This window comes from Aptenodytes patagonicus, unplaced genomic scaffold, assembly GCF_965638725.1.
Source record: "Aptenodytes patagonicus unplaced genomic scaffold, bAptPat1.pri.cur scaffold_74, whole genome shotgun sequence".
NCBI lineage: Eukaryota > Metazoa > Chordata > Aves > Sphenisciformes > Spheniscidae > Aptenodytes > Aptenodytes patagonicus.
Window position 1 is genome coordinate 116,948 of NW_027472023.1, and position 27,660 is coordinate 144,607.

The 27,660-nt window shown below is 56.1% G+C and overlaps 2 protein-coding genes across 2 annotated transcripts; both read left to right on the plus strand.

Moving 5' to 3' along the window:
- The first annotated feature begins 3,448 nt into the window (after positions 1–3,448).
- Positions 3,449–6,315, plus strand: LOC143173408 (uncharacterized). Its single transcript, XM_076363626.1, has 10 exons — positions 3,449–3,550; positions 3,632–3,682; positions 3,774–3,851; positions 4,170–4,226; positions 4,621–4,677; positions 4,862–4,918; positions 5,021–5,085; positions 5,503–5,572; positions 5,741–5,787; positions 6,135–6,315. Exons 1-10 carry the CDS (start codon positions 3,449–3,451, stop codon positions 6,274–6,276), a joined length of 726 nt encoding a protein of 241 aa, XP_076219741.1. The 3' UTR covers positions 6,277–6,315.
- A 16,822-nt stretch (positions 6,316–23,137) lies between these two features.
- On the plus strand, positions 23,138–26,004 carry LOC143173410 (uncharacterized). The gene is made up of 10 exons (XM_076363627.1): positions 23,138–23,239; positions 23,321–23,371; positions 23,463–23,540; positions 23,859–23,915; positions 24,310–24,366; positions 24,551–24,607; positions 24,710–24,774; positions 25,192–25,261; positions 25,430–25,476; positions 25,824–26,004. The coding sequence occupies exons 1-10, from the start codon at positions 23,138–23,140 to the stop codon at positions 25,963–25,965; spliced, it is 726 nt and encodes a 241-aa protein (XP_076219742.1). The 3' UTR covers positions 25,966–26,004.
- The last annotated feature ends 1,656 nt before the right edge of the window (positions 26,005–27,660 follow it).

Genomic DNA, 27,660 nt, shown 5'->3' on the forward strand with positions numbered 1-27,660 from the left:
ACAACTTCTCTGGGCAACCTGTTCCACTGTCTCACCACCCTTATCGTAAAACATTTCTTCCTTATGTCCAGGCTAAACCTACCCGCTTTCAGTTTAAAACCGTTGCCCCTTGTCCCGGCACTACAAGCCTTGGTAAAAAGTCTCCCTCCATCTTTCTTCTAAGCCCCCTTTATATACGGAAAGGCCGCAGGAAGGTCTGCCCAGAGCCTTCTCTACTCCAGGCTGAACAACCCCAACTCTCTCAGCCTTTCTTCATAGCAGAGGTGTTCCAGACCTTGGATCACTTTTGTGGCAATCCTCTGGACCCACTCTAAGAGGACCATGTCTTTCTTGGACTGGGGACTCCAGAGCTGGATGCTCCAGGTGGGGTCTCACCAGAGCGGAGTAGAGGGGGAGAATCCCCTCCCTCCACCTGCTGGCCACGCTTCTTTGGATGCAGCCCAGGATACGATTGACTTTCTGGGATTGCAAGCGCACATGGCTGCCTCATGTCCAATTTCTCATCCACCAGGATCCCCATGTCCTTCTCCACAGGACTGCGCTCAATCCATTTTGGCTCATGCGCAGTTTGCCCTTGGTGAAGCCATGTTGGCTGTCTGTAATCACCTGCCTGTCTTCAATATGTTCTGACATGCCTTCCGGGAGGATGTGCTCCATGATCTTATTGGGCACGGGTGCGCTGGGGCGGTCTGCAGCCCTCCGCAGGGGTGAGCCTCTGCAGGAGCATGGCAGATGTCTGCTTGCCTTTAGGCTGGCCCAGCACAGGAGCAGCCCAGGACAAAAGGGCCCAACCTGAGCCGATCCTTCTCCAGACTGTCGGCTTGCTACGAGAACTGTCCAGGGCCAGTTCTGCACCTCCTCATAGGACCCCCAGCTCTTCTACGGACTGCTGTTGTGTGTGCTGTGTGAGGAGACCTACACCCACCTGGCATATGCACTGGGAAAAATCCTCCCCGTGGTCAGTGAGGGGCCGCTGCTCTTTTGACAGTCCCCCCACGCAAAGCCTTTTCTATCTCCACCTCCATGTGCTCGGGCGTGTTTGTTGGGGCGCAGGGAGAGGGTCTTGCATCGCGTGTCAGTCCCTGTAGCCCCTCGAGCCCAGGCCCAGTCTCATCTGCTAGGCACTGGGTGCTGCCACCCTGCCTGCCGCAAGCCAGGTCCCTGCGTGCCAGCTTCACCTGCCCTCCCTCCCTGCATCCCTGGAGTTTTTATGACACTATATAATCAGGTGGAACCACCATCTTCTCAGGCCACGGTAGTATTTTTTACTCCACCTTTTTGGCAACCATTTAGCACTGTGCAGGCCAACCCCCGTAATCATGTCCGACATTAACTCAGGCTCCAGCAGCCGGGGATGCATTTACACGGAGGCCGGCAAACGTTATCATCCACAGCCCCCTAGACCTCCCCCAAGCCCCCTCCCTTTCTCCCCACAGCTCCCCATGGCCCCACAGCCACCCGCCTGCCCTCTCACTCCATGGCCCGTATGGCCCCCATGCTGCCCTTCCACGCCACAGCCCACCAGCCTGTGCCCTTCTCCCTCCCCACAGTCCCCATGACCCTGGTCTGCCTCCCTCCCTAGGCTCCCGTCCCTGCTGGCCCCACAGCCCACTGGCCCCCTGGCCCCATCCCCAGCGGTGCTGTCCCCATGGCCCCGTTGCCGCTTGCACTCCATCCCATGGGGCCCACTTGAGCAATCTCGTAGCCGGTGGCCCTGTCCCCAATGACCCCACAGCCACTGGCTGGCACAGCCCCGGCTGCTCCCTGACAGCTTCTCCAGCCACTCACAGGTTTTGCTGCCAAGGGGAAAGGCCCTGTTGGATGGAGGCCAGAGTGACCCGGTCTGCCAACTCCTGAATGCGGTGCCGCTGCACGCAGCCGCTCAAAGGGCCAGAGCTGAAGCACGTGGGTCACTGCCTGCCTGCTGCGTGCCCCCAACCCCTTCCTCCTGGTGTCCCCCCATGTGCCAGCAGCCACGGCTCTCTGAGCAAGAGAGACACCCCATTCCTCTTGGGAGTCTGCAAGCAGGGTGTCTGCCCAGGCTAGAGCAGAGGGCTCGCCTTTATTTTTCCCCTTTCCCGGCTGAAGTTTCCACCTGGGACTGAATGCTGGATCCTGGTGGAGGATGGATGGTTGAGCCCTGTGCTGGAGCCCACGTAGTGTGTCTGTCCGTGCACATGTGCACACCCGTGGTGCACGTACGTGTCTGTGAGTGTCTGCATGTTCCTGCTGGGAGTACATGCGCAGCCTGGGTCCTGCTTGGACTTGGGGTGGGGAGCTGCCACAGCTGGACTGCCATGGGACAGGCATACACCACAGGAAGATGCCAACATGCGGTGCCCGTGGTTGCTCCCACCCATGCTCTAAGGGTGGGTGCTGAGAGTGACGCCCTGTTTCCCCGGTGGCCACGACTGGGCCCCACTTCAGCTCTTGCCACCAGCCCCGGGGAGGTGATTGCCATGTCACAGTGGGCAGCGGTGGCCGTGTCACCGTGATGTCACTGTGGGCTTGTGACATGGGCACCCTGGCAGGTATAAAGGGGGCTGCTCCTGGAGGTGGGGGAGCATCTGGAGGAGAACCTCGGTGCTGCCGGGCAGGAGTTTGGAGAGTACTCGCCAGCGACCTGTCCTGTGTCCACGGTGCAGTGGAAGGTCCCTGACGGGGGAGAGAACGGTGAGGGCACAGTATCCCCACGGTCCCCACGGCCCACGGCCGGGCGAGGAGGGTGGCCAGGGGTCTGTGTGTTGCTGCGAGCAGTGGGAGGAAGGCAGTAGCGTGGGCCGAGGCAGGGCCAGGCAGGGAGGCTGCACTTGCTGCTGGGGCTGGTGGGGGAACAAAAGGAAGGGGATCCCGGAGGTGGAGGTGTGTTGACCTCACAGGGTGGGGTGTTGACGCTGGAGGTGGCGTCACAGAGGCCCCAGGGCAGGGCAGCCCCACAGGCAGGAGGGGGCCCATGAGCGCCTGGCACAGCAGGGCAGGGGAAGCTCCTTCTCTTCTCAGCGATCCCTGGTGGCCCGCCCCACCTCCTGCCACGTGCTCAGCACCCAGCTGTCGCAGGCCAAGCTGGGCACGGAAGTAGTGCTCCTCTCTGCAGGGAGGCTCCCGTGCCAGCCCTGGGCTTTCTTGACTGTCCATGTGCATGGTCGTGTCCTGTGCATGAGAGCGCGTGCGTGCACCTGTGCTTGGGGAGCACAAGGCGCTGCATGGCTGTGCCCGCGGGCATACGGCTGTACCTGTGCCAGCACCTGCGGTGCTGGGCACAGCTGGAGGTGAGCAGGGTGGCATGCCGGTTCACAGCCATGCGGTGGTGCATTCCCCTGATCCCACCCACGTGTCCATGTGCAATTGTGTGCCAGGGTAGGGCAGCGTTCCCGCGAGTGTCCATGCCTGATAGTGCCCGTGGCCGTGCCCTTCACACCCTGCTGGCTCTCGATGCGCAGGTGCAGCCATGCAGGCAGAAGCAGTAAAGCAAGACCTCCGCATGATCCGGGAGTGCCTGGCTCAGTGTTCTGCTGAGTCACAGAGGCACAAGGAGCTGCTGTGGCGTCTGGTAGGTGTGGAGTGTTCCCCTTGTCCCTGGGGGCTGGGGGCTGCGAGACCCGAGCCCCTGACCCCACCTTTCCCCACGCAGGGGAAGAAGCGGCAGGAGCTGCAGGAAACCATGGAGCAGCTCAGCATGAAGGTCAGTGTCCCCTCCTCTGCCCATGTCCCCCAGCTGCGGTGGTTGGGGCTGTGTCAGGGGCTCAGTGCCTCTGTCCGGCTCCTCTTCCCAGAACTGTGTCGTGGCGCGGCATTTCAAAAACAACCGCCAGGAGCTCCAGCAGCTGGAGGGGCTGGTGGCCCAGACAAAGGTGAGTTCACAGAATCACACACTGGCTGAGGTTGGAAGGGACCTCTGGAGATCATCTTGCCTTGTGCAATGGCCCTGCTCAGGCAGGGTCACCTAGAGCCAGTTGCTCAGGACCATGTCCAGATGTGGACTGTGTCGATACTTTGGCCTGGGGGTCTCTCTGCCTGCCTGCAGTGCCTGCAGGGCTGGGAAGGAGAGGGGAGGTGAGGGCAAAGGCAGTGCCTGAAGGGAGCCGGGAGGGGATAATGCGGAGGGGACTGCACTCGCGGGAGTGTCCCAGCGCCCTGATGGCTGCTCCTCTTGCCCACCTCTCCCGCAGGAGCACGTTCAGGTGGCAAACAGGGAGGCAGCCGCCAGCCTGGGAGAGGCACAGAAGGTACAGGGGAGAAGGAGGCCCGTCCTGACAGGGTCAGGGACGGGGGTGCCAGTGCTGGGTCCGCGCACCCCAGCAGCCATGGGCAGTGGTGTGGCTGGGGAGGACATTTACCCTGGGATATGGCGTCCATGATGGAGGGATCTCCCAGGCTCTTGGCTGTGGCTGTGCTGCTCAAGGGAGCCTGCTGTGGGTCTGCAGGCACAGCAACATGGCTTTGGGGAAGGGGGTGGGATGAGTGACCCCCACTCGTGTGTCTGGGGACGCCGTGTGTAACAGGAACTCAGGCACGGGGGGCAGTGGGTAGTCTGGTGTTGCACCCTGGCCGCTGTCATGGGGGTCCTCCTCCACCCCCCTGCCCCTCCTGGAGACGCTCCTGTTCTCTTTTCCCTCCCAGGCAGACCTCTTTCAGGGAAAGACAGAGGGAGGCACAGCAGTGCAGGAGCTGATCAAGGTGTGTGACCCAGATCCAGAAATCCCTCAGGGAGCAGCCAGAGCTGCTGGGCAATGGTGCTAGCCCCAGGACACCTGGGTGCCTGCCGCCCTGGCCTTGGCCTGACCTCCCAGTGCCCTGGGGACTGACTGGGGATGCCCTTTCCCACCATGGCTCCCTGCAATGTGTCCCACTTGCTTTGCAGTGGGAGCAGTGGTCAGATCTGGCAGAAGCTGTTCAGGAGCAGGCTGAGGTCAAGAAGGTACTGGGGACAGGAGGGACGGGGGCTCAACATGTTTGTGGGGGGAAGCCCCCTCAGAGCGGGCATGGCATGGACTCTTGACTGGGCCCTTTGCTTGTCCAGCTGCTCAGGAACAAGCTCCAGCGCCTCCAGGAGAGACAGAAAGGCCTCCAAGAGCCAACAGCATTGTGAGTGGCGATGGGGCCCTGACTGAAACCTGGGACAGGGGGGTGGGGGGTGCTGAGCTGCTCCAGGCAGACCTCTGCCACTTGCAGACATCTTTCTGGCTCCTGTCCGCTCCTCCAGCCTGCTCGGGAGAGCCCTTTGTCTTCTCCTATGCGGCTCAACACATCTCTGAGCAACTCGGGACTCCTGGAAGCAGCTCTGCACAACTCTGAGCAGCTCCCAGGCTCTCCTCCATGCCCCCCAGGCCTGGGGCAGGACAGGGGCGGGGGGTGGGTCTGTGCAGTGCTGGGGTGCCAGGGGTGCCTGGTGCCAGCCCCAGCAGAGGCTGGGCAGCACCCTGGCTCCCTGTTGGCCTCCTGGGAGACCGCCATGCCGGCCGAGGTCTCTTCTCACAGCCTAGAACTCCACGGTGTCCACAGCAGGAGGAAGACGGTGCAGGCAGACGAGACCAATCCGTCGCTGCTGCAGGAGATGGTGGCTGTGCGGCTGGTAGGACAGACAACCCCGCTGTGGGCCTTGGGGAGGGATGGGTCTGCACTGTGCCTGGGGGACATGAGGGCACCAATCTCAGCGAGGACGAGGGACGGGGTCTGAGCCCTCAAACCTCGGCCAGCTCGCGCACCCTAACACATATCCCTGCTGTGCCTTGGCCTGTAGGAGGAGCAGCGGGCTTCAAGGAGGCATAAGGTCACTTCTTGGCTGAGGTGAGTTTCCCGGGGGGCTTGGGGTGCTGGGGCTCTTCCGTAGGCAGTGGGATGCCCGTGCCAGTGGTCCGAGGGCATTAGGCAGCTTTGGACTTCTCTGGGATGAAGAGTTTCGGTATTTCTTTTCTTCCCAGCTTGGGGGGCGCATAGCGGGGGATTTTGGGGCCCACTTGGGAGACGTACAGTAGGGCTGAGAGAGATGCCCGTGCCCCTCACTCCAGTCCTGAGCAGGGAGTGCTGTGCCCAGCATGGTGCAAGATCCCATGGTGGTGTTCGAAAGAGGGTGGCTGGAAAGAGCTGAGACAAATTTGCCCCCTGCTCTGCCTGACCCCTCTCCTGTCCCCCAGGAGACTTCTTCTGTTCCTCGCCTTGCTGCAGTTTGCTGTCCTCATCCTGGTGCTGCTGAAGAGGGACATCCTTAACTGGGTCCTGCCACCAAAGCTGGCGGCCGCCTTTGGGAGCCGCCCAGCGAGGTCCCGGTTCTTTTGAAATAAAACGAGAAAGAGAATAAAGAAATCTGTGATTGTAGGACAAGTGCGTCACCTTGTCAATGAATGTCAGCTGACGGGTTCGAGGGAGGTGGCTGCTGCTTTCCCTTCTGCCTGTGCGCTCCCCACGATGACTCTGCCTGTACACCTCTATGGACCGAGTACAGGTTCATGGGAAGACGACGAGCCACAATGACCACCTGCAGGCCCAAGAGCTCCTTTAGGAAGAATAGTAAAACAAAGAAGATGTGTGGCAGCTCGACAGCCTGGAGAAGGACCAGCTCAGGTCGGGCCCTTTCATCCTGGGCTGCTCCTGTGCTGGGCCAGATGGAAGGCAGCAGACATCTGCCATGCTCCTGCAGAGGCTCGCCCCCAAGGAGGGCTGCAGACCCCTCCAGCGCATCCGTGCCCAATGCACGGTCTGGGCAGACCTTCCTGCGGCCTTTCAGTATATAAAGGGGGCTTAGAAGAAAGATGGAGGGAGACCTTTTACCAAGGCTTGTAGTGCCAGGACAAGGGGCAACCACGTACCCGCTCCCCCCCCCCCCCCCGCTGCCCCTCTAGACATCCTGGCCCTGGCCTGCTTCCCGGCTCAGCCCCACACTCGTGATGCTGGGCAGGGCAGCGTACTTGGGGTCAGCCATGGCTGGGGGGGCATTAATGGGGGGTGGGGGGTGGGGGTGGGGGATGTTTACCGGGGGATGCATGCAGGGACTTAGCAGCAGCTCAGCCACCAGTAACATCAACAGTGCCCCCTGGGACCTGTCCTGCCGAGGTCGGGCGCAGTCCCAGGGGGTCCCGATCCCAGGCTTGCTCTGGCCCTGTGTGGGGGTTAGGGGATGTGCGAGGCTGGGAGCTCATGGCTGAGGCTCGCGGGTCTTTGGGGCCGTCATCAGGGTCTCTGCAGCTGGTCAGAGCATGGGCTCAGTTGCGCTGTTGGGGTCGGTTCAGGTTGGGGGTGCTGGGGCTGTGGTGCCGCTCGCAGTCAGGGATGAGCGAGGGGGGAGTTTCGGGGATGGGTTAATAGGGGTAATAAGGGCTTCCGCCTTTGGGGTCCAACTTTGCCTCTGAGCCCAAACAGCCCCCGGGTGGCCGTGGTGTTAGCAACTTAGTCGTAATTGCTTTCAAACGAGATGAAGCTAAACGAGGAGCATTTAGGAAAACCTCTACAAGAGCTGACATGGGTGCAAACGTTTGTAAAAAGGACGTGGGTTAAGGAATGGGAGAAGAAAGCGTATTTTAGTCTACTTGCACCAAGACTAAATGGGAAAGGTCTCTCTCTGCCGCCTATATTAAATTTCCTGCTAAGCGCAGGGGAGAAAACGTCTACATGGAATTAATACATGCATTTCGTTGCTGACAACAGTCAACCATCCTTTAACGAATCTACCTTCTTAGAGACGATCTTAATAGTCAGAGGGGCAAGACAGTTACCCTCTTCTATCCTGAAGAGAAGGTACCCAGGGAAGATACTTGCCTCAGTAGACAGAAACGTCTCCCAGCCGGGAACGGATGCTTCATGATGTTATTGAAATTATTACTTTCTTTTCAAAAGTAAAGACAGTCAGAAAGTGACAACGTAGAGTTGAATGGAATACGGGAAATGTCTGTATATATAAGCGTATATATAAGAGGGGAGGGAGAGAGGGAGAGAGAGAGAGAGTTTGTATTCTCAGAGGAGTTTTAACATTACATTTAAGCATCACTGTGAAGCATCGCTCATGTTTTTTTTCTCATGGCCGAAGACTCTGACCCTTTGTCAAGAATTTTTCTTTCCCGCTGGGCTACTTCACTCAGCTCTTCAGGAGCAGCTTCCCGCTAAGGATTAAAGCAAGATGAACCTTCCCCCTAGAGGCTGTGATAGATCCTGCAGCAGCATTTGCTAAAGAAAATGTGAGTTGTGAGAAATAGAGTGATGACTCTTTTGGCAATAATGCAAGAAATGGACCTTTCAGGACGGTGTAAAGGTAATGAGGCCACTCAGAACTGTTGCAGGGCAAATTTGCCGTTGTGTATTTTAATGGAAGCACATGAAGTCTTGTACCTTCTGGGATCGTGTGGCTGTGTTGGGGCAGTGCTTAGGGCACTGTGAATGAATCCAAACCCAATGTTTAACAGCCTGGAGGTTTTTTGAGCAAATCATGATGCAAGTGACACGCTCCCGTTCTGATCATTCTGATGTTAAAGGAAGTCTTTGACGGAAAGAATGAGCAAGCGCAAGTCTCAGAAATTACAGACTGACACGGACAAAGGATTCTTAAACCAGCCTTCAAAGAAGCTGCAAAAGGAGGGGAAGGTTCACCATTTTGTTACTAATAATGAAGCAAAATCCTCTGTCGGGGAGTGTCTTTACGGGATGTCGGTCTCTTCTCCCAAGTAAGAAGTGATAGGACAAGAGGAAACAGCCTCAGGTTGCGCCAGGGGAGGTTTAGATTGGACATGAGGAAGATTTTGTTTACAGAAAGAGTGGTTAAACATTGGAACAGGCTGCCCAGGGAAGAGCTGGAGTCATCCTCTCCGGAGGTATTGAAAAGACGTGGAGGTGTGGCGCTTAGGGACATGGTTTAGTGGTGGACTTGGCAGTGTTAGGCTAATGGTTGGACTTGATGATCTTAAAGCTCCTTTGCAACCTAAATGACTCCATGATTCTATGATTCTCAGTGCGGCCAGCAGGTGGAGGGAGGTGATTCTGCCCCTCTACTCTGCTCTGGTGAGACCCCACCCGCAGTACCGTGTCCAGCTCTGGAGTCCTCAGTACAGGAAAGACATGGAGCTGTTGGAGCAGGTCCAGAGGAGGGCCACAAAAATGATCAGAGGGATGGAACACCTCTGCTATGAAGAAAGGCTGAGAGAATTGGGGCTGTTCAGCCTGGAGAAGAGGAGGCTCCGGGGAGACCTTATTGCAGCCTTTCAATACTGAAAGGGGGCTTATAAGAAAGATGGGGACAGGCTTTTTAGTAGGGCCTGCAGCGATAGGGCCAGGGGTAATGGTATTAAACTAAAAGAAGGTAGATTCAGACTAGGTATATGGAAGAAATTTTTTATGATGAGGGTGGTGAAACACTGGCACAGGTTGCCCGGAGAGGCTGTAGATGCCCCATCCCTGAAAACATTCAAGGTCAGGCTGGACGGGGCTTTGAGCAACCTGGTCTAGTTGAAGAAGTCCCTGCTCATTGCAGGGCGGGGTTGGACTAGATGACCTTTAAAGGTCCTTTCCAAGCCAAACCATTCTATGATTCGATGGTTCTATGAAAACAAACCTCTGCTACAGCACCAATATTGGGCCGGAAACTGGAAAAATACCCAACCAGGATACCACTGGGAAGAGCAAACCAAAGAAAGCCACGAAGTGGGCAAACTCATCATGGAAGGGTTTCCTGTGCTCAGTGCCACTGACTGGATTTAGTTTTCCCTGTGAATCCTTCCCAGTTCCCTTTCTATGTTCTTCTTCTGTGTCACCACTCCTTTTTGGGGAGGAAACAACTCCCCCCCTCAGCCTCCATCTTTTTTGGGGAAAGAGCTCCCCACCATGGCCCTCCACCCAGACTGTGGTGGGGGGAAGAACTCCCTTCCGTCGCACTCCCTTGTAAATGCTCCCCCGGCCACGTCTGACCCCAAGTATGGCGACCTGCCCGGCATTGTGAGTGCAGGGCCTGGCCAGGGACCGGGCCAGGGGGATTCTGGAGGAAGCAGGACCTTGGGGGGAGCAGGTGCCTGGGGTACCTGGAAGGAGTGGGCTGTCTGGGGGGAACTGATGGGATCAGGAGGGTATGGGTGGGGGAGGTAAAGGGGTCGGGGGTGTTGGGAGAGAGCTAAGATGATGGGGGTGTCTGGGGAGAAGTGAAGGCAATGGAGGGTGTGCAGGGGGGAAGTGAGGAGATGGAGGGAGTCTGAGGGGAACTCAAAGGATTGGAGGTGTCTGGAGGGGGGAACTGAAGGGATCAGGGTCTTCTGAGGGGGTAACTGAGGGGATCGGGGTCTTGTGGGGGAAACTGAGGTGACCAGTGGCATTTAGGGGGCATTTGAGTAGATTGAAGACATCCGAGCGGGAGAGCTGGGATGCCTGGAAGGGTAACTGAGGGTATCGGGGCTGTCTGGGGGGAAGCAGAGGCATCTTTGGGGCTGAGGTTTCTGGGGTTAACTGAGGGGATCGGGGGCACTGAGTGGGTGACAGAGGGGATGAAGGGTACCCTGGGCAGGTCCTACAATATAGTGGGTATGGATCTTTTAAGACCCCAGACCGTTAGTACTCCATCGGGCACTTGGCGGCCAAACCATCAGACCCAGAACTCCGTAGTCTCTATAGATGAAACACCAGCCAAGGGATCCACTACTTTTCTACTACAGGCCACACCTAAATTACCCAAAAATGCCTTGACTCATGTATGACAATATGATATTAGCCCTGAAGCCACACTAGGCATAACTACTCTTACTCACGATTTATGACAATGGGGTGTTATTCAGAAAACTCACTCTCCGTGTAACTGCCCTGTGTGGCCTCTCTGTAAGCCTAACAGTACCGGGCGTTTGATGGTACATTATGGCAAACTGAATGAAAATACTGGACCCTTACCTGCTGCCGTCCCATCTATCACGGGTCTTCTTTTCATGATAGAGCAAGCAGCCCACCCTTGGGTGGCTGCCGTGGATGTAAAAGATACATTTTTCATGGTCCCATTACAACCTGAGGATCAAGAGAGCTTGGCTTTTACTGGGCATGGGATAAAGCATACTTCCACCCCATTACCCCAAGGATGCAAACATAGCCCTACATTGTCACATCAGGCTTTTATTAGCACGGGGCATTTTAATTGGAGGGGATTCCTCCAGTGAGGGCCGAAGAATGCGTGGTCACCTCCTAGCCCATCTGGAAGGTAAGGGGATTACCATCCCTGAAGCTAAATGACAGGGACCTAGCCAGCTGGTTCCCTTTTGACATATAACCTGGCAAGATGGCAGGCGATGTACTCCCCCTGATACCCTGCAGCAAATATCCCAGCTAAACTCACCCTCCAATAAGAAGGAGCTCCGACAAGGAATGCAGGATTCTGGCGAGACCATATTCCAGGGCTTACTATAACTGCCCAACCCTCATACGATCTGTTGAAGAAGCACGCTACCTGGGAATGGACAATTACTCATAAAGAAGCGCTTTGTTTGTGAAGACACAATGTTTTAGAGTATCAGGCTATGGGCCCCGCAGTACCAGGGGCCCCCTTTAGCCTACATATAGGACTCGCAGAAAGACGGTATCAGTGGAGATGGTGGCAATGAGTTGGGCCCAATAAGGCCCAATTAACTCCCATAGGGTTTGGATCAAAGGGGTAGCAAGGTTCCCAGTCACGCTATTCACTCTGGGAAAAAAAATCACTACTGGCTACTTACCCAGCCCTACTAGATACTGAACCCATCACATCAGACACAGCCTTAGAAATTCAGACCCCGTTCCCTATCCTCAAAAGAATCAGAGAGTCTGCTCCCGTTCCTCAGGGAATGGCACACGCCAGTACAATTCAGGAAATGACAACGTACACAGCACGTCGCGACTGGGTCATGAGGGGAACAGGGCTTACAGGGAGCCTGACAGAGTACAGTATCCAATGGCAAAGGGGTGCCTTGTCACCCCTTGGTACGCTGCCCCCACCCATTCAACATGCACCACCCCCATCCGATTTACAAGAGGATATCGAGGTGTGGTCTAGTGATGGCTTACAGATGGACCAGCTCACAGGGAAGTGGGAGGGAAGGGCTGCCCCCCTGCAGCCCTCAGACGGGACATCCAAAACACAGGAGATAGAGGGATCAGCTCAATTGGCTGAGCTCCAGGTGGCAGTGCTAGCTGCTGGACGGGGTGCCGGCACAATATATACCGATTCCTGTGCGGTACGGGCTGGGGCCACTCAGTGGCTCCCATACTGGAAAGCTGAAGGATGGAAAACTGAAGAAAGTGAAGTCCGGGGAAAAGAACTAGGGGAAAAGCTATATTTAATAGCTCGAGCAAAGAAGAATGATGGGAATCTTCTTCGAATAGGGCACGTATCCACACATACGAAGGGCACAGATCTAGGAGCCAGATGGAACCATGAAGCACATTGCTTTGCTTAAGAACCTAGAAAGAGCAATGCTACTGATCTTCCCCGTAACATATATACTCCCTCCACCTCTGATCGCATGATGCTGGGCTGGTTACGTGACAGCTTAGGACTTATGGGTGGCCTGGATCTATCTCGACAAGTGGGCCCCCGAGGGTGGCCGATTTCTAAAGCACAATGCCAAGATTTTGTCGCTAGCTGCCCTTTTGTACATCGGCCTGAGCCAAATTTTTAGCTGGGCAACAGTGGGCCGACCTGAGAGATGGCAAATAGATTTCAAAGGACCCCTACCCCAACCTCCAAGTAAATGGGAGTATATTTTAACCGGGGTAGGGATTATTAGCGTTCTAGGTATGGGCTACCCATGCCCTCATTTCACGGGCGGCCACATCACTCTACCAATGCAGTCCCTGCCTTAAACAATTGACGGACCATGACTGGCAGTCCGATCTGGAAAGCTTTTGATAGCAGCCACAGTGTACCTTCAACTTCAGGCAAAAAAGATCATCATCAATTATCTGTGGGACAAACCGTCCAGGTTAATCACCTGCAAAAAGGGAGTTTTCCTTGCATATTGCTAACACACCTTCAAAGTGCCATGTGGAAGGTGCTTGACCACAAGCATCCCAAACTTGCTGGGGATGCTCAACACTGACCTTGAGCTTAATCTGGTATTTGGGCTCTGTACTGAACATCTCGTTTCCGAGCAGTGGATCTCCAAATCATCCGGTACCCAAAGGGAATGAAGCTGGTTTTGTGTTTTCTTTCAGGTTACCCCAACTGCAACATGGGCAACTGGGAACTCAGATTATCTGCCCGGGATCCTTGGTCCCACGCATAAAGAGGAATTTGAAAAACTCGCAACGAGGAATGGGCATATGTCATAACAACTCACAACAGGGGGAAGTGAAGGGGAAAGTCAAATTGTAACAGAAAATAGAAGTGGACGTAGTTTAGTGCTGCTTAACACAGCATTAAAGTATATTCTGTTGGGGGATTGTCGGGATTACTAGCTTTGGTGGTTGTGTATGTATAGGTTCAGTTGATCTTGTAGCGAAACTGGTATGTGAGAGGATGGAACGAAGAAGAAGAGAGGACGAGAAATAAAATGGGTTGAAACAAATGGGTTTGGAAATGAAAAAAGATAAGATGTCATGAGCAACTGGGAAGAGCAGAGTTTAAAAAAAAAGGAACAAAGACGGGGTTATGTCTGGTAATTACAATAATGGGGAATGGCCTTATCCCAGCGATGGAATAGCAATCGCATTATTCAGTTTATGAATAAATGAATAAATTCTGATGAGCTGCCGGGGAGCTCATCAAACAAAAGCTGTCTTTGCTGCGTGTCAGCCTAATTTTTTTACATCCACACCGTTCAACGAAATCTTGTCTTGAGAGAACAGATGGCTGCGGAGGGGACTGAACAGTCCTCCTGCTCTGGGCCATCAGTGCTGAGCGTTGCCTCAACCCTCGAATGTTCCTGCTGCCCGGCTGGGTCTTTGTGGAGCAGCCCCGTGGAGAAGTGCGCGGACAGCGTGCAAGGGCTGTGATTGAGAGGCGGCTCAAGGAAGTTGCACGAGGGGTAGCAGTTTCTGCTCTGGCTTCTCAGTCGGTCCCCCAGCATAACATCCAGCTGGCTGAGAATAGAGGCCAGTGGGTAATTCACGAGACCCACGGCCTCACCAGCTCTGAGGTTTGACTGTCAGCTTTTACAATCTTGCAGCAGAGGTACAGAAGGCTGTTGTTCGGATCTATGCAATCTTCCCCATTCCCAGCTATGAAAAAATACCGAGGCGCAGAGATGCAGCCCCACAGTCACCTTCCCAAAGCAAAATAAGGCATGCGTGTTCTGGCCAGTCTTTATTTCAATGCTGATTTTGCCAACGTGCTGGCAGTTTACCGGCACGGTAGTGCGGCTTATCCTATGTCGCTGCCATGATCGCACCGTTATTCCCGCCCGTCAAAACCCAGCGCAATACAGAACCGCAGAGCCCCCGATAAGCTGGTGCTCTACAAGATCCATGTGGCGATAGGGTGAGTTTAAACCCTCCAGTGATGGCTGCCACAAAGAGAAATTTCTTAGCAGCAACACCCGGAGAAGACCCCAAGATATGTGCCAGATCCCCAGTTGTAGAAAAAGTGTAAGGCTTTTGATCCGTTTTGAGCTTTGTTTTCCTTACGACGGGGTCATAGGCCAGGCTCACTGCTGGAGAGTTGACAGCTGGAGCTTTGTGGTGGGGGTTAATGAGATGGATCATACCTCCCATCAACATGGAGAGGGATGGATAATAGCCTTTCTGCAAAGGCTACTGCCCTGTCTCGCCCTGCAGCGCTATTTCAAAGATGGTGTCCTGCTTGATGCTATGCCAGCTCTGTGGGTACGGTGTTTGCACCAGCCCCACTGTCCACTTCCCGCAGAGTTCCAGGGGCCTCACCAGCTGTATGGGAATGTGCGAGCTGGTGTTTTGTGGGCAGAGTCTGGCACCGCTGGCATTGCTGGGGAGCGCAATGTAGAAACCCCTGTCTGCCATCCTTCTTCTTCCCCCACTCCACTGCCAGTCAGGAGATGTCCTGCACCTGGGAAGCTCCTACCCTAAATTTCTGGGGCCAGCCACGCCACTTCACCAGCAGCTGTTTCTTTCCTCCTTTCCCTTTTGCTGGATGATCTTCTCAATTTTGCAGGTCTTGTCCTTGTCAGGGTGCACTTTTTGAAGATCTTTGGGGTAAAACTTCCCCCCACTTGCTTCCCAACCATAGTCTCTTAAGCGGTACACAGGCATCTGTCCCCTTCTCACACTTTCCGCTACGATGAAAATGTCACCTGTGAACGTCTGTTCATAACCTTTCTCAAATCTCTTGGGTTTTTTTAGACACCCTGACGTGGTCTCCCTTTTGGAGCAGAGGCGCAGATCCTGTAGTTTCAAACACACCCCTATCTCCGGTTTTCCAAACTCTTGACGAGTCTGAAGTGTTCACGTCCACAGGCCTGGCTCTGACAGCTCTGGGGAAGCTCTGGTTACAACTCTGTGCTGGTTTTGGCTGGGATAGAGTTAAATTTCTTCACGGTACCTCCTATGGGGCTGTGTTTTGGATTAGTGCTGGAAAGAGTGTTGGTAACACAGGGATGTTTTCGTTATTGCTGAGCAGTGCTTACGCAGCATCGAGGCCTTTTCTGCTTCTCACACCAGCCCACCAGCGAACAGGCTGGGGGTGCACAAGAAGATGGGAGGGGGCACAGCCGGGACAGCTGACCCCAACTGACCAAAGGGCTATCCCCTACCATATGACGTCATGCTGAGCCATAAACCTGGGGGGGGGAGGTTGGCGCGGCGGGAGGCCGCTGCTCGGGGACTGGCTGGGCATCAGTCGGTTGGTGGTGAGCAATTGTTTTCACTTGCATCACTTGTCTTTCTAGGGTTTTATTTCTCGCTCTTTGTTATCTTCTTTTCCATTACTATAGTAGTATTAGTATTATTACTACTGCTATATTTCAATTATTAAACTGTTTTTGTCTCAACCCCTGAGTTTTCTCACTCTTGCCCTTCCAATTCTCTTCCCCCATCCCGCTGCGGGGGGAGTGAGCGAGCGGCGGTGTGGTGCTTAGTTGCTGGCTGGGGTTAAACCACGACCGTCCTTTTTGGCACCCGACGTGGGGCTCAAAGGCTTTGCGATAATAACGGAATGACCAGAGCGCATTAGAAGGGATTTATATCTGCTAACAGTTGCGGGTCACGGTCTTGATGCATCTGTTCTCGATACTAGTTTATCTGATCTGCGCCATGCTGGGTTTTTTGCTGTACATGTTGAAGACTGGTGTTGGCTTTTGCAGTTTGCTGTGCTCTGTAGCGATTAGTGATGTTTTGCCTGGGAGATTTGTTATTAAAACAATGACCTTGAGCTTAATCTAGTATCTCTCATGGAGACAATTAACAGTTATACTTCTTCCTCTGAGAGGTTTTTTGGTGGAGGAGATACAGAATGGCACCTTCACTACCTTCTTCTGTGACGTTTTCTCCCTCGTTACAATAACTTTTCAGTATCTTGAACATCCTTGGGTAGTTAAAATACTTCTATTGGTATTTCTTAGGAATATTGCTTTGGTTTTGTCTAAGGTTAACAAGCAATTTAGGAATATGACCCAGGCTCCGCAACAGGATGGTCATGGGTGGCAAGGCATGTGGGAGAATATGGGCAGGTATCTAGAGAACTTCTCACCTCCAATGGTGTGGAGCTTGACTCCCAAACAACTGCAGGGTCTTGATGCAGTGATAGAACATTTGGGGGAAAAAAAGAAAAATGCCGTGGCTATTCCAAAGAGGCACAACTTCCCACCCCGTGCTGGGCCCTGGCCAGCTTCTGCCAAACACTGCTCGATGTTATGCAGCACCCTCAGGGAGAAGAGAGGGAAAACATACCAACAGACGCTATGGCTAAAGCAGACACTGTATCAGTCGCCCCTAGAACTAAAAAGAACCAACGGAAGCGGAAGTCAACTCGTTTAGTAAGGGATGAAGAAGCTTCTCCTAAGAGGGAGCAGGAGAAAGAATCGGAAGAGGCAGCCTGTTCTGCAGCAGCGCAGTCACAAGAGCAGGAGGAGGAAGAGACTGAAAGCATAAATGAGACCGAAACCACCCGATCCCTATGCCTAAGTGAGCTGCGAGGTATGCGAAAAGATTTTAGCCGTCAACCGGGTGAGCTAATTCTCAGCTGGTTACTCCGATGCTGAGATATTGGGGCCAGTAGTCAGGAATTAGAAGGTAAAGAAGCCCGGCAGCTGGGATCCTTGGCTAAGGATAAGGCCATTGGCAAAGGGATTGGAAAAAAGGCAGGAGTCCTCAGTCTTTGGCAGCGACTCCTGTCAAGTGTGAAGGACAGGTATCCCTTCAAGGAAGAACTTGCAAATTCCCAAAGCAAATGCACCACCTTTGAGGGAGGTATCCCGTATCTGAGGGAATTAGCCGTGGTGGAGGTGATCTGTAACAACCTGGATGACGGCCAGGTGTCCAAAGACCCGGATGAAATCCGGTGCACGTGGTCCATGTGGCGAAAGGTTGTACGAAATGCACCGACGTCATATGCCCACACCCTGTCGATAATGAGTCACGGAGGTACCAACTATAGATGGACTGGCCAGACAACTCCGAGAATACAAAGATAATCTCGCTTCCTCCATGCGGGCCTGCATCTCGGCTGCGAAGGAACTGACCCCAAAACTGTCCGAGCAAGCCGAGAAGGATAGGTCTTCCTCACGCACTCCAACCAAGGTCTCAGCAGCCTTTTTCTGTTCAAGGGAAAGGGTACCGGTGGCACACACCACGTGCAACCCTGTGGTTCTTCCTGCGTGACCAGGGGGAGGACATGAGGAAGTGGGATGGTGAACCTACCTGGGGACTAGAAGCTCGGGTACAAGACCTGCAAGGAAAAACAACAGCCAGAAAGCATCCATCCAGGAAAACTACTGCTCCAGTGTCTGTTGGGCAGGGTAGAAGGGCTGATCATACTTTTGACCCTGATGAAGGGACTTCTGTTTTGCAGTCACAACAATCAAGTAATGAAGACTCCGACGGCAAATAGAGGGGCCCTGCCTTTGGCCAGGCGGAGGAAAGGGACAACCGAGTTTACTGGACTGTGTGGATTCGATGGCCTGGCACATCAGCCCCACGGGAGTATAAAGCTCTAGTGGGCACCGGTGCACAGCGTACTCTAATACCATCAGATTACAAAGGGGCAGAATCCATCCGTATTTCTGGAGTGATGGGAAGGTACCAAGGACTGTCTGTGTTGGGAGGCTGAGGTAAGCCTAACTGGGAATGAGTGGCAAAAGCATCCTATTGTGGCTGGTCCGGAGGCTTCATGTATCCTTGGCATAGACTACCTCAGGAGAGGGTATTGCAAGGACCCAGAAGGATACCGGTGGGCTTTTGGAACAGCTGCCTTGAATGTGGAGAAGACTAAACAGCTGTCTAGCTTGGCTGGTCTCTCAGACGATCCGTCTGTGGCGGGGTTGCTGTGGGTTAAAGAACAGCAGGTGCCAATTGCTACCATGCCAGTGCACTGGCAACAGTATCACACCAGTCGAGACTCCCTGATTCCCATCCATAAGCTGATCCGGCAACCGGAGAGTCAAGGAGTGATCAGCAAGACTCATTCACCCTTCAACAGTGCCATACGGCCAGTGCAAAAATCTAACAGAGAGTGGAGGCTAACAGTGGACTATCGAGGCCTGAACGAAGTCACACCGCCGCTGAGTGCTGCCGTGCCAGACATGCTGGAACTTCAATACGAACTGGAGTCAAAGGCCGCCAAATGGTATGCAACAATTGATACCGCTAATGTGTTTTTCTCAATCCCTTTGGCGGCAGAGTGCAGGCCACAGTTTGCTTTCACGTGTGGGGGGGTATCCAGTACACCTGGAATCGACTGCCCCAGGGGTGGAAACACAGTCCTACCATTTGCCATGGATTGATCCAGACTGCACTGGAACAAGGTGAAGCTCCCAAACACCTGCAGTATGTTGATGACATCATTGTGTGGGGCAACACAGCGGAGGAAGTGTTTGAAAAGGGGAAAAGAATAATCCAGACTCTTTGGAAACCTGGTTGCAAAGTTTTATGGCAGCACGGCACCCCTGAAAGAATTGAATCAGACAACGGGACTCATTACCGAAACAGCCTCATAAACACCTGGGCCAAGGAGCATGGCACTGACTGGGTGTATCACATCCCCCATCATGCACCAGCCTATTATGCACCAGCTTCTGGGAGAATTGAACGATATAATGGACTGTTAAAAACTACACTGAGAGCAGTGGGTGCTGGGACATTCAAGCATTGGGATAGACATGTAGCAGAAGCCACTTGGCTAGTTAATGCTAGAGGATGTGCCAGCCGACCTGGAGGCTGGCTCTCTCTCTCGAGTCGTGCTGCTGTCCTGGCCTCCCTCCCTGCCTCCCTGCCTCCCTGCCTCCCTCTTCCCAGTGCTGGGGCCAGCCGCTGTCCCCAGGCCAGGAAGAGCTGCTGCAGGCACCCAGAGCGCTTCCCGGCAAGGCCTGTACCGCCTCCTCTGCCTCCCTGGCTGCCCAGGGATGTTCCTTAGCCCACGGCCGTCTGGGCACTGAGGCAATGTGCTGCGCCTGGCGAGCAGCTGGGTGGGGGCTACTCCAGCTCATAGAATCATAGAATGGTTTGGGTCGGAAGGGGACCTTTAAAGATCATCTAGTCCAACCCCCCTGCCATGGACAGGGACATCTCTCATTAGATCAGGTTGCTCAGAGCCCCATCCAGCCTGACCCTGAACCCTTTTCCAGCGATGGGGCATCCACAACTTCTCTGGGCAACCTGTTCCACTGTCTCACCACCCTTATCGTAAAACATTTCTTCCTTATGTCCAGGCTAAACCTACCCGCTTTCAGTTTAAAACCGTTGCCCCTTGTCCCGGCACTACAAGCCTTGGTAAAAAGTCTCCCTCCATCTTTCTTCTAAGCCCCCTTTATATACGGAAAGGCCGCAGGAAGGTCTGCCCAGAGCCTTCTCTACTCCAGGCTGAACAACCCCAACTCTCTCAGCCTTTCTTCATAGCAGAGGTGTTCCAGACCTTGGATCACTTTTGTGGCAATCCTCTGGACCCACTCTAAGAGGACCATGTCTTTCTTGGACTGGGGACTCCAGAGCTGGATGCTCCAGGTGGGGTCTCACCAGAGCGGAGTAGAGGGGGAGAATCCCCTCCCTCCACCTGCTGGCCACGCTTCTTTGGATGCAGCCCAGGATACGATTGACTTTCTGGGATTGCAAGCGCACATGGCTGCCTCATGTCCAATTTCTCATCCACCAGGATCCCCATGTCCTTCTCCACAGGACTGCGCTCAATCCATTTTGGCTCATGCGCAGTTTGCCCTTGGTGAAGCCATGTTGGCTGTCTGTAATCACCTGCCTGTCTTCAATATGTTCTGACATGCCTTCCGGGAGGATGTGCTCCATGATCTTATTGGGCACGGGTGCGCTGGGGCGGTCTGCAGCCCTCCGCAGGGGTGAGCCTCTGCAGGAGCATGGCAGATGTCTGCTTGCCTTTAGGCTGGCCCAGCACAGGAGCAGCCCAGGACAAAAGGGCCCAACCTGAGCCGATCCTTCTCCAGACTGTCGGCTTGCTACGAGAACTGTCCAGGGCCAGTTCTGCACCTCCTCATAGGACCCCCAGCTCTTCTACGGACTGCTGTTGTGTGTGCTGTGTGAGGAGACCTACACCCACCTGGCATATGCACTGGGAAAAATCCTCCCCGTGGTCAGTGAGGGGCCGCTGCTCTTTTGACAGTCCCCCCACGCAAAGCCTTTTCTATCTCCACCTCCATGTGCTCGGGCGTGTTTGTTGGGGCGCAGGGAGAGGGTCTTGCATCGCGTGTCAGTCCCTGTAGCCCCTCGAGCCCAGGCCCAGTCTCATCTGCTAGGCACTGGGTGCTGCCACCCTGCCTGCCGCAAGCCAGGTCCCTGCGTGCCAGCTTCACCTGCCCTCCCTCCCTGCATCCCTGGAGTTTTTATGACACTATATAATCAGGTGGAACCACCATCTTCTCAGGCCACGGTAGTATTTTTTACTCCACCTTTTTGGCAACCATTTAGCACTGTGCAGGCCAACCCCCGTAATCATGTCCGACATTAACTCAGGCTCCAGCAGCCGGGGATGCATTTACACGGAGGCCGGCAAACGTTATCATCCACAGCCCCCTAGACCTCCCCCAAGCCCCCTCCCTTTCTCCCCACAGCTCCCCATGGCCCCACAGCCACCCGCCTGCCCTCTCACTCCATGGCCCGTATGGCCCCCATGCTGCCCTTCCACGCCACAGCCCACCAGCCTGTGCCCTTCTCCCTCCCCACAGTCCCCATGACCCTGGTCTGCCTCCCTCCCTAGGCTCCCGTCCCTGCTGGCCCCACAGCCCACTGGCCCCCTGGCCCCATCCCCAGCGGTGCTGTCCCCATGGCCCCGTTGCCGCTTGCACTCCATCCCATGGGGCCCACTTGAGCAATCTCGTAGCCGGTGGCCCTGTCCCCAATGACCCCACAGCCACTGGCTGGCACAGCCCCGGCTGCTCCCTGACAGCTTCTCCAGCCACTCACAGGTTTTGCTGCCAAGGGGAAAGGCCCTGTTGGATGGAGGCCAGAGTGACCCGGTCTGCCAACTCCTGAATGCGGTGCCGCTGCACGCAGCCGCTCAAAGGGCCAGAGCTGAAGCACGTGGGTCACTGCCTGCCTGCTGCGTGCCCCCAACCCCTTCCTCCTGGTGTCCCCCCATGTGCCAGCAGCCACGGCTCTCTGAGCAAGAGAGACACCCCATTCCTCTTGGGAGTCTGCAAGCAGGGTGTCTGCCCAGGCTAGAGCAGAGGGCTCGCCTTTATTTTTCCCCTTTCCCGGCTGAAGTTTCCACCTGGGACTGAATGCTGGATCCTGGTGGAGGATGGATGGTTGAGCCCTGTGCTGGAGCCCACGTAGTGTGTCTGTCCGTGCACATGTGCACACCCGTGGTGCACGTACGTGTCTGTGAGTGTCTGCATGTTCCTGCTGGGAGTACATGCGCAGCCTGGGTCCTGCTTGGACTTGGGGTGGGGAGCTGCCACAGCTGGACTGCCATGGGACAGGCATACACCACAGGAAGATGCCAACATGCGGTGCCCGTGGTTGCTCCCACCCATGCTCTAAGGGTGGGTGCTGAGAGTGACGCCCTGTTTCCCCGGTGGCCACGACTGGGCCCCACTTCAGCTCTTGCCACCAGCCCCGGGGAGGTGATTGCCATGTCACAGTGGGCAGCGGTGGCCGTGTCACCGTGATGTCACTGTGGGCTTGTGACATGGGCACCCTGGCAGGTATAAAGGGGGCTGCTCCTGGAGGTGGGGGAGCATCTGGAGGAGAACCTCGGTGCTGCCAGGCGGGAGTTTGGAGAGTACTCGCCAGCGACCTGTCCTGTGTCCACGGTGCAGTGGAAGGTCCCTGACGGGGGAGAGAACGGTGAGGGCACAGTATCCCCACGGTCCCCACGGCCCACGGCCGGGCGAGGAGGGTGGCCAGGGGTCTGTGTGTTGCTGCGAGCAGTGGGAGGAAGGCAGTAGCGTGGGCCGAGGCAGGGCCAGGCAGGGAGGCTGCACTTGCTGCTGGGGCTGGTGGGGGAACAAAAGGAAGGGGATCCCGGAGGTGGAGGTGTGTTGACCTCACAGGGTGGGGTGTTGACGCTGGAGGTGGCGTCACAGAGGCCCCAGGGCAGGGCAGCCCCACAGGCAGGAGGGGGCCCATGAGCGCCTGGCACAGCAGGGCAGGGGAAGCTCCTTCTCTTCTCAGCGGTCCCTGGTGGCCCCCCCCACCTCCTGCCACGTGCTCAGCACCCAGGTGTCGCAGGCCAAGCTGGGCACGGAAGTAGTGCTCCTCTCTGCAGGGAGGCTCCCGTGCCAGCCCTGGGCTTTCTTGACTGTCCATGTGCATGGTCGTGTCCTGTGCATGAGAGCGCGTGCGTGCACCTGTGCTTGGGGAGCACAAGGCGCTGCATGGCTGTGCCCGCGGGCATACGGCTGTACCTGTGCCAGCACCTGCGGTGCTGGGCACAGCTGGAGGTGAGCAGGGTGGCATGCCGGTTCACAGCCATGCGGTGGTGCATTCCCCTGATCCCACCCACGTGTCCATGTGCAATTGTGTGCCAGGGTAGGGCAGCGTTCCCGCGAGTGTCCATGCCTGATAGTGCCCGTGGCCGTGCCCTTCACACCCTGCTGGCTCTCGATGCGCAGGTGCAGCCATGCAGGCAGAAGCAGTAAAGCAAGACCTCCGCATGATCCGGGAGTGCCTGGCTCAGTGTTCTGCTGAGTCACAGAGGCACAAGGAGCTGCTGTGGCGTCTGGTAGGTGTGGAGTATTCCCCTTGTCCCTGGGGGCTGGGGGCTGCGAGACCCGAGCCCCTGACCCCACCTTTCCCCACGCAGGGGAAGAAGCGGCAGGAGCTGCAGGAAACCATGGAGCAGCTCAGCATGAAGGTCAGTGTCCCCTCCTCTGCCCATGTCCCCCAGCTGCGGTGGTTGGGGCTGTGTCAGGGGCTCAGTGCCTCTGTCCGGCTCCTCTTCCCAGAACTGTGTCGTGGCGCGGCATTTCAAAAACAACCGCCAGGAGCTCCAGCAGCTGGAGGGGCTGGTGGCCCAGACAAAGGTGAGTTCACAGAATCACACACTGGCTGAGGTTGGAAGGGACCTCTGGAGATCATCTTGCCTTGTGCAATGGCCCTGCTCAGGCAGGGTCACCTAGAGCCAGTTGCTCAGGACCATGTCCAGATGTGGACTGTGTCGATACTTTGGCCTGGGGGTCTCTCTGCCTGCCTGCAGTGCCTGCAGGGCTGGGAAGGAGAGGGGAGGCGAGGGCAAAGGCAGTGCCTGAAGGGAGCCGGGAGGGGATAATGCGGAGGGGACTGCACTCGCGGGAGTGTCCCAGCGCCCTGATGGCTGCTCCTCTTGCCCACCTCTCCCGCAGGAGCACGTTCAGGTGGCAAACAGGGAGGCAGCCGCCAGCCTGGGAGAGGCACAGAAGGTACAGGGGAGAAGGAGGCCCGTCCTGACAGGGTCAGGGACGGGGGTGCCAGTGCTGGGTCCGCGCACCCCAGCAGCCATGGGCAGTGGTGTGGCTGGGGAGGACATTTACCCTGGGATATGGCGTCCATGATGGAGGGATCTCCCAGGCTCTTGGCTGTGGCTGTGCTGCTCAAGGGAGCCTGCTGTGGGTCTGCAGGCACAGCAACATGGCTTTGGGGAAGGGGGTGGGATGAGTGACCCCCACTCGTGTGTCTGGGGACGCCGTGTGTAACAGGAACTCAGGCACGGGGGGCAGTGGGTAGTCTGGTGTTGCACCCTGGCCGCTGTCATGGGGGTCCTCCTCCACCCCCCTGCCCCTCCTGGAGACGCTCCTGTTCTCTTTTCCCTCCCAGGCAGACCTCTTTCAGGGAAAGACAGAGGGAGGCACAGCAGTGCAGGAGCTGATCAAGGTGTGTGACCCAGATCCAGAAATCCCTCAGGGAGCGGCCAGAGCTGCTGGGCAATGGTGCTAGCCCCAGGACACCTGGGTGCCTGCCGCCCTGGCCTTGGCCTGACCTCCCAGTGCCCTGGGGACTGACTGGGGATGCCCTTTCCCACCATGGCTCCCTGCAATGTGTCCCACTTGCTTTGCAGTGGGAGCAGTGGTCAGATCTGGCAGAAGCTGTTCAGGAGCAGGCTGAGGTCAAGAAGGTACTGGGGACAGGAGGGACGGGGGCTCAACATGTTTGTGGGGGGAAGCCCCCTCAGAGCGGGCATGGCATGGACTCTTGACTGGGCCCTTTGCTTGTCCAGCTGCTCAGGAACAAGCTCCAGCGCCTCCAGGAGAGACAGAAAGGCCTCCAAGAGCCAACAGCATTGTGAGTGGCGATGGGGCCCTGACTGAAACCTGGGACAGGGGGGTGGGGGGTGCTGAGCTGCTCCAGGCAGACCTCTGCCACTTGCAGACATCTTTCTGGCTCCTGTCCGCTCCTCCAGCCTGCTCGGGAGAGCCCTTTGTCTTCTCCTATGCGGCTCAACACATCTCTGAGCAACTCGGGACTCCTGGAAGCAGCTCTGCACAACTCTGAGCAGCTCCCAGGCTCTCCTCCATGCCCCCCAGGCCTGGGGCAGGACAGGGGCGGGGGGTGGGTCTGTGCAGTGCTGGGGTGCCAGGGGTGCCTGGTGCCAGCCCCAGCAGAGGCTGGGCAGCACCCTGGCTCCCTGTTGGCCTCCTGGGAGACCGCCATGCCGGCCGAGGTCTCTTCTCACAGCCTAGAACTCCACGGTGTCCACAGCAGGAGGAAGACGGTGCAGGCAGACGAGACCAATCCGTCGCTGCTGCAGGAGATGGTGGCTGTGCGGCTGGTAGGACAGACAACCCCGCTGTGGGCCTTGGGGAGGGATGGGTCTGCACTGTGCCTGGGGGACATGAGGGCACCAATCTCAGCGAGGACGAGGGACGGGGTCTGAGCCCTCAAACCTCGGCCAGCTCGCGCACCCTAACACATATCCCTGCTGTGCCTTGGCCTGTAGGAGGAGCAGCGGGCTTCAAGGAGGCATAAGGTCACTTCTTGGCTGAGGTGAGTTTCCCGGGGGGCTTGGGGTGCTGGGGCTCTTCCGTAGGCAGTGGGATGCCCGTGCCAGTGGTCCGAGGGCATTAGGCAGCTTTGGACTTCTCTGGGATGAAGAGTTTCGGTATTTCTTTTCTTCCCAGCTTGGGGGGCGCATAGCGGGGGATTTTGGGGCCCACTTGGGAGACGTACAGTAGGGCTGAGAGAGATGCCCGTGCCCCTCACTCCAGTCCTGAGCAGGGAGTGCTGTGCCCAGCATGGTGCAAGATCCCATGGTGGTGTTCGAAAGAGGGTGGCTGGAAAGAGCTGAGACAAATTTGCCCCCTGCTCTGCCTGACCCCTCTCCTGTCCCCCAGGAGACTTCTTCTGTTCCTCGCCTTGCTGCAGTTTGCTGTCCTCATCCTGGTGCTGCTGAAGAGGGACATCCTTAACTGGGTCCTGCCACCAAAGCTGGCGGCCGCCTTTGGGAGCCGCCCAGCGAGGTCCCGGTTCTTTTGAAATAAAACGAGAAAGAGAATAAAGAAATCTGTGATTGTAGGACAAGTGCGTCACCTTGTCAATGAATGTCAGCTGACGGGTTCGAGGGAGGTGGCTGCTGCTTTCCCTTCTGCCTGTGCGCTCCCCACGATGACTCTGCCTGTACACCTCTATGGACCGAGTACAGGTTCATGGGAAGACGACGAGCCACAATGACCACCTGCAGGCCCAAGAGCTCCTTTAGGAAGAATAGTAAAACAAAGAAGATGTGTGGCAGCTCGACAGCCTGGAGAAGGACCAGCTCAGGTCGGGCCCTTTCGTCCTGGGCTGCTCCTGTGCTGGGCCAGATGGAAGGCAGCAGACATCTGCCATGCTCCTGCAGAGGCTCGCCCCCAAGGAGGGCTGCAGACCCCTCCAGCGCATCCGTGCCCAATGCACGGTCTGGGCAGACCTTCCTGCGGCCTTTCAGTATATAAAGGGGGCTTAGAAGAAAGATGGAGGGAGACCTTTTACCAAGGCTTGTAGTGCCAGGACAAGGGGCAACCACGTACCCGCTCCCCCCCCCCCCCCCGCTGCCCCTCTAGACATCCTGGCCCTGGCCTGCTTCCCGGCTCAGCCCCACACTCGCGATGCTGGGCAGGGCAGCGTACGTGGGGTCAGCCATGGCTGGGGGGGCATTAATGGGGGGTGGGGGGTGGGGGTGGGGGATGTTTACCGGGGGATGCATGCAGGGACTTAGCAGCGGCTCAGCCACCAGTAACATCAACAGTGCCCCCTGGGACCTGTCCTGCCGAGGTCGGGCGCAGTCCCAGGGGGTCCCGATCCCAGGCTTGCTCTGGCCCTGTGTGGGGGTTAGGGGATGTGCGAGGCTGGGAGCTCATGGCTGAGGCTCGCGGGTCTTTGGGGCCGTCATCAGGGTCTCTGCAGCTGGTCAGAGCATGGGCTCAGTTGCGCTGTTGGGGTCGGTTCAGGTTGGGGGTGCTGGGGCTGTGGTGCCGCTCGCAGTCAGGGATGAGCGAGGGGGGAGTTTCGGGGATGGGTTAATAGGGGTAATAAGGGCTTCCGCCTTTGGGGTCCAACTTTGCCTCTGAGCCCAAACAGCCCCCGGGTGGCCGTGGTGTTAGCAACTTAGTCGTAATTGCTTTCAAACGAGATGAAGCTAAACGAGGAGCATTTAGGAAAACCTCTACAAGAGCTGACATGGGTGCAAACGTTTGTAAAAAGGACGTGGGTTAAGGAATGGGAGAAGAAAGCGTATTTTAGTCTACTTGCACCAAGACTAAATGGGAAAGGTCTCTCTCTGCCGCCTATATTAAATTTCCTGCTAAGCGCAGGGGAGAAAACGTCTACATGGAATTAATACATGCATTTCGTTGCTGACAACAGTCAACCATCCTTTAACGAATCTACCTTCTTAGAGACGATCTTAATAGTCAGAGGGGCAAGACAGTTACCCTCTTCTATCCTGAAGAGAAGGTACCCAGGGAAGATATTTGCCTCAGTAGACAGAAACGTCTCCCAGCCGGGAACGGATGCTTCATGATGTTATTGAAATTATTACTTTCTTTTCAAAAGTAAAGACAGTCAGAAAGTGACAACGTAGAGTTGAATGGAATACGGGAAATGTCTGTATATATAAGCGTATATATAAGAGGGGAGGGAGAGAGGGAGAGAGAGAGAGAGTTTGTATTCTCAGAGGAGTTTTAACATTACATT

Coding starts and splice junctions, on each gene's coding strand:
- LOC143173410 (XM_076363627.1), top strand. CDS start 23,138: ATGCAGGCAGAAGCAGTAAAGCAAGACCTCCGCATGATCCGGGAGTGC. Junction 23,916..24,309: donor GCCTGGGAGAGGCACAGAAG/GTACAGGGGAGA, acceptor TTTCCCTCCCAG/GCAGACCTCTTTCAGGGAAA. Junction 25,477..25,823: donor AAGGTCACTTCTTGGCTGAG/GTGAGTTTCCCG, acceptor CCTGTCCCCCAG/GAGACTTCTTCTGTTCCTCG.
- LOC143173408 (XM_076363626.1), top strand. CDS start 3,449: ATGCAGGCAGAAGCAGTAAAGCAAGACCTCCGCATGATCCGGGAGTGC. Junction 3,551..3,631: donor AGGAGCTGCTGTGGCGTCTG/GTAGGTGTGGAG, acceptor TTCCCCACGCAG/GGGAAGAAGCGGCAGGAGCT. Junction 4,919..5,020: donor AGCAGGCTGAGGTCAAGAAG/GTACTGGGGACA, acceptor TTGCTTGTCCAG/CTGCTCAGGAACAAGCTCCA.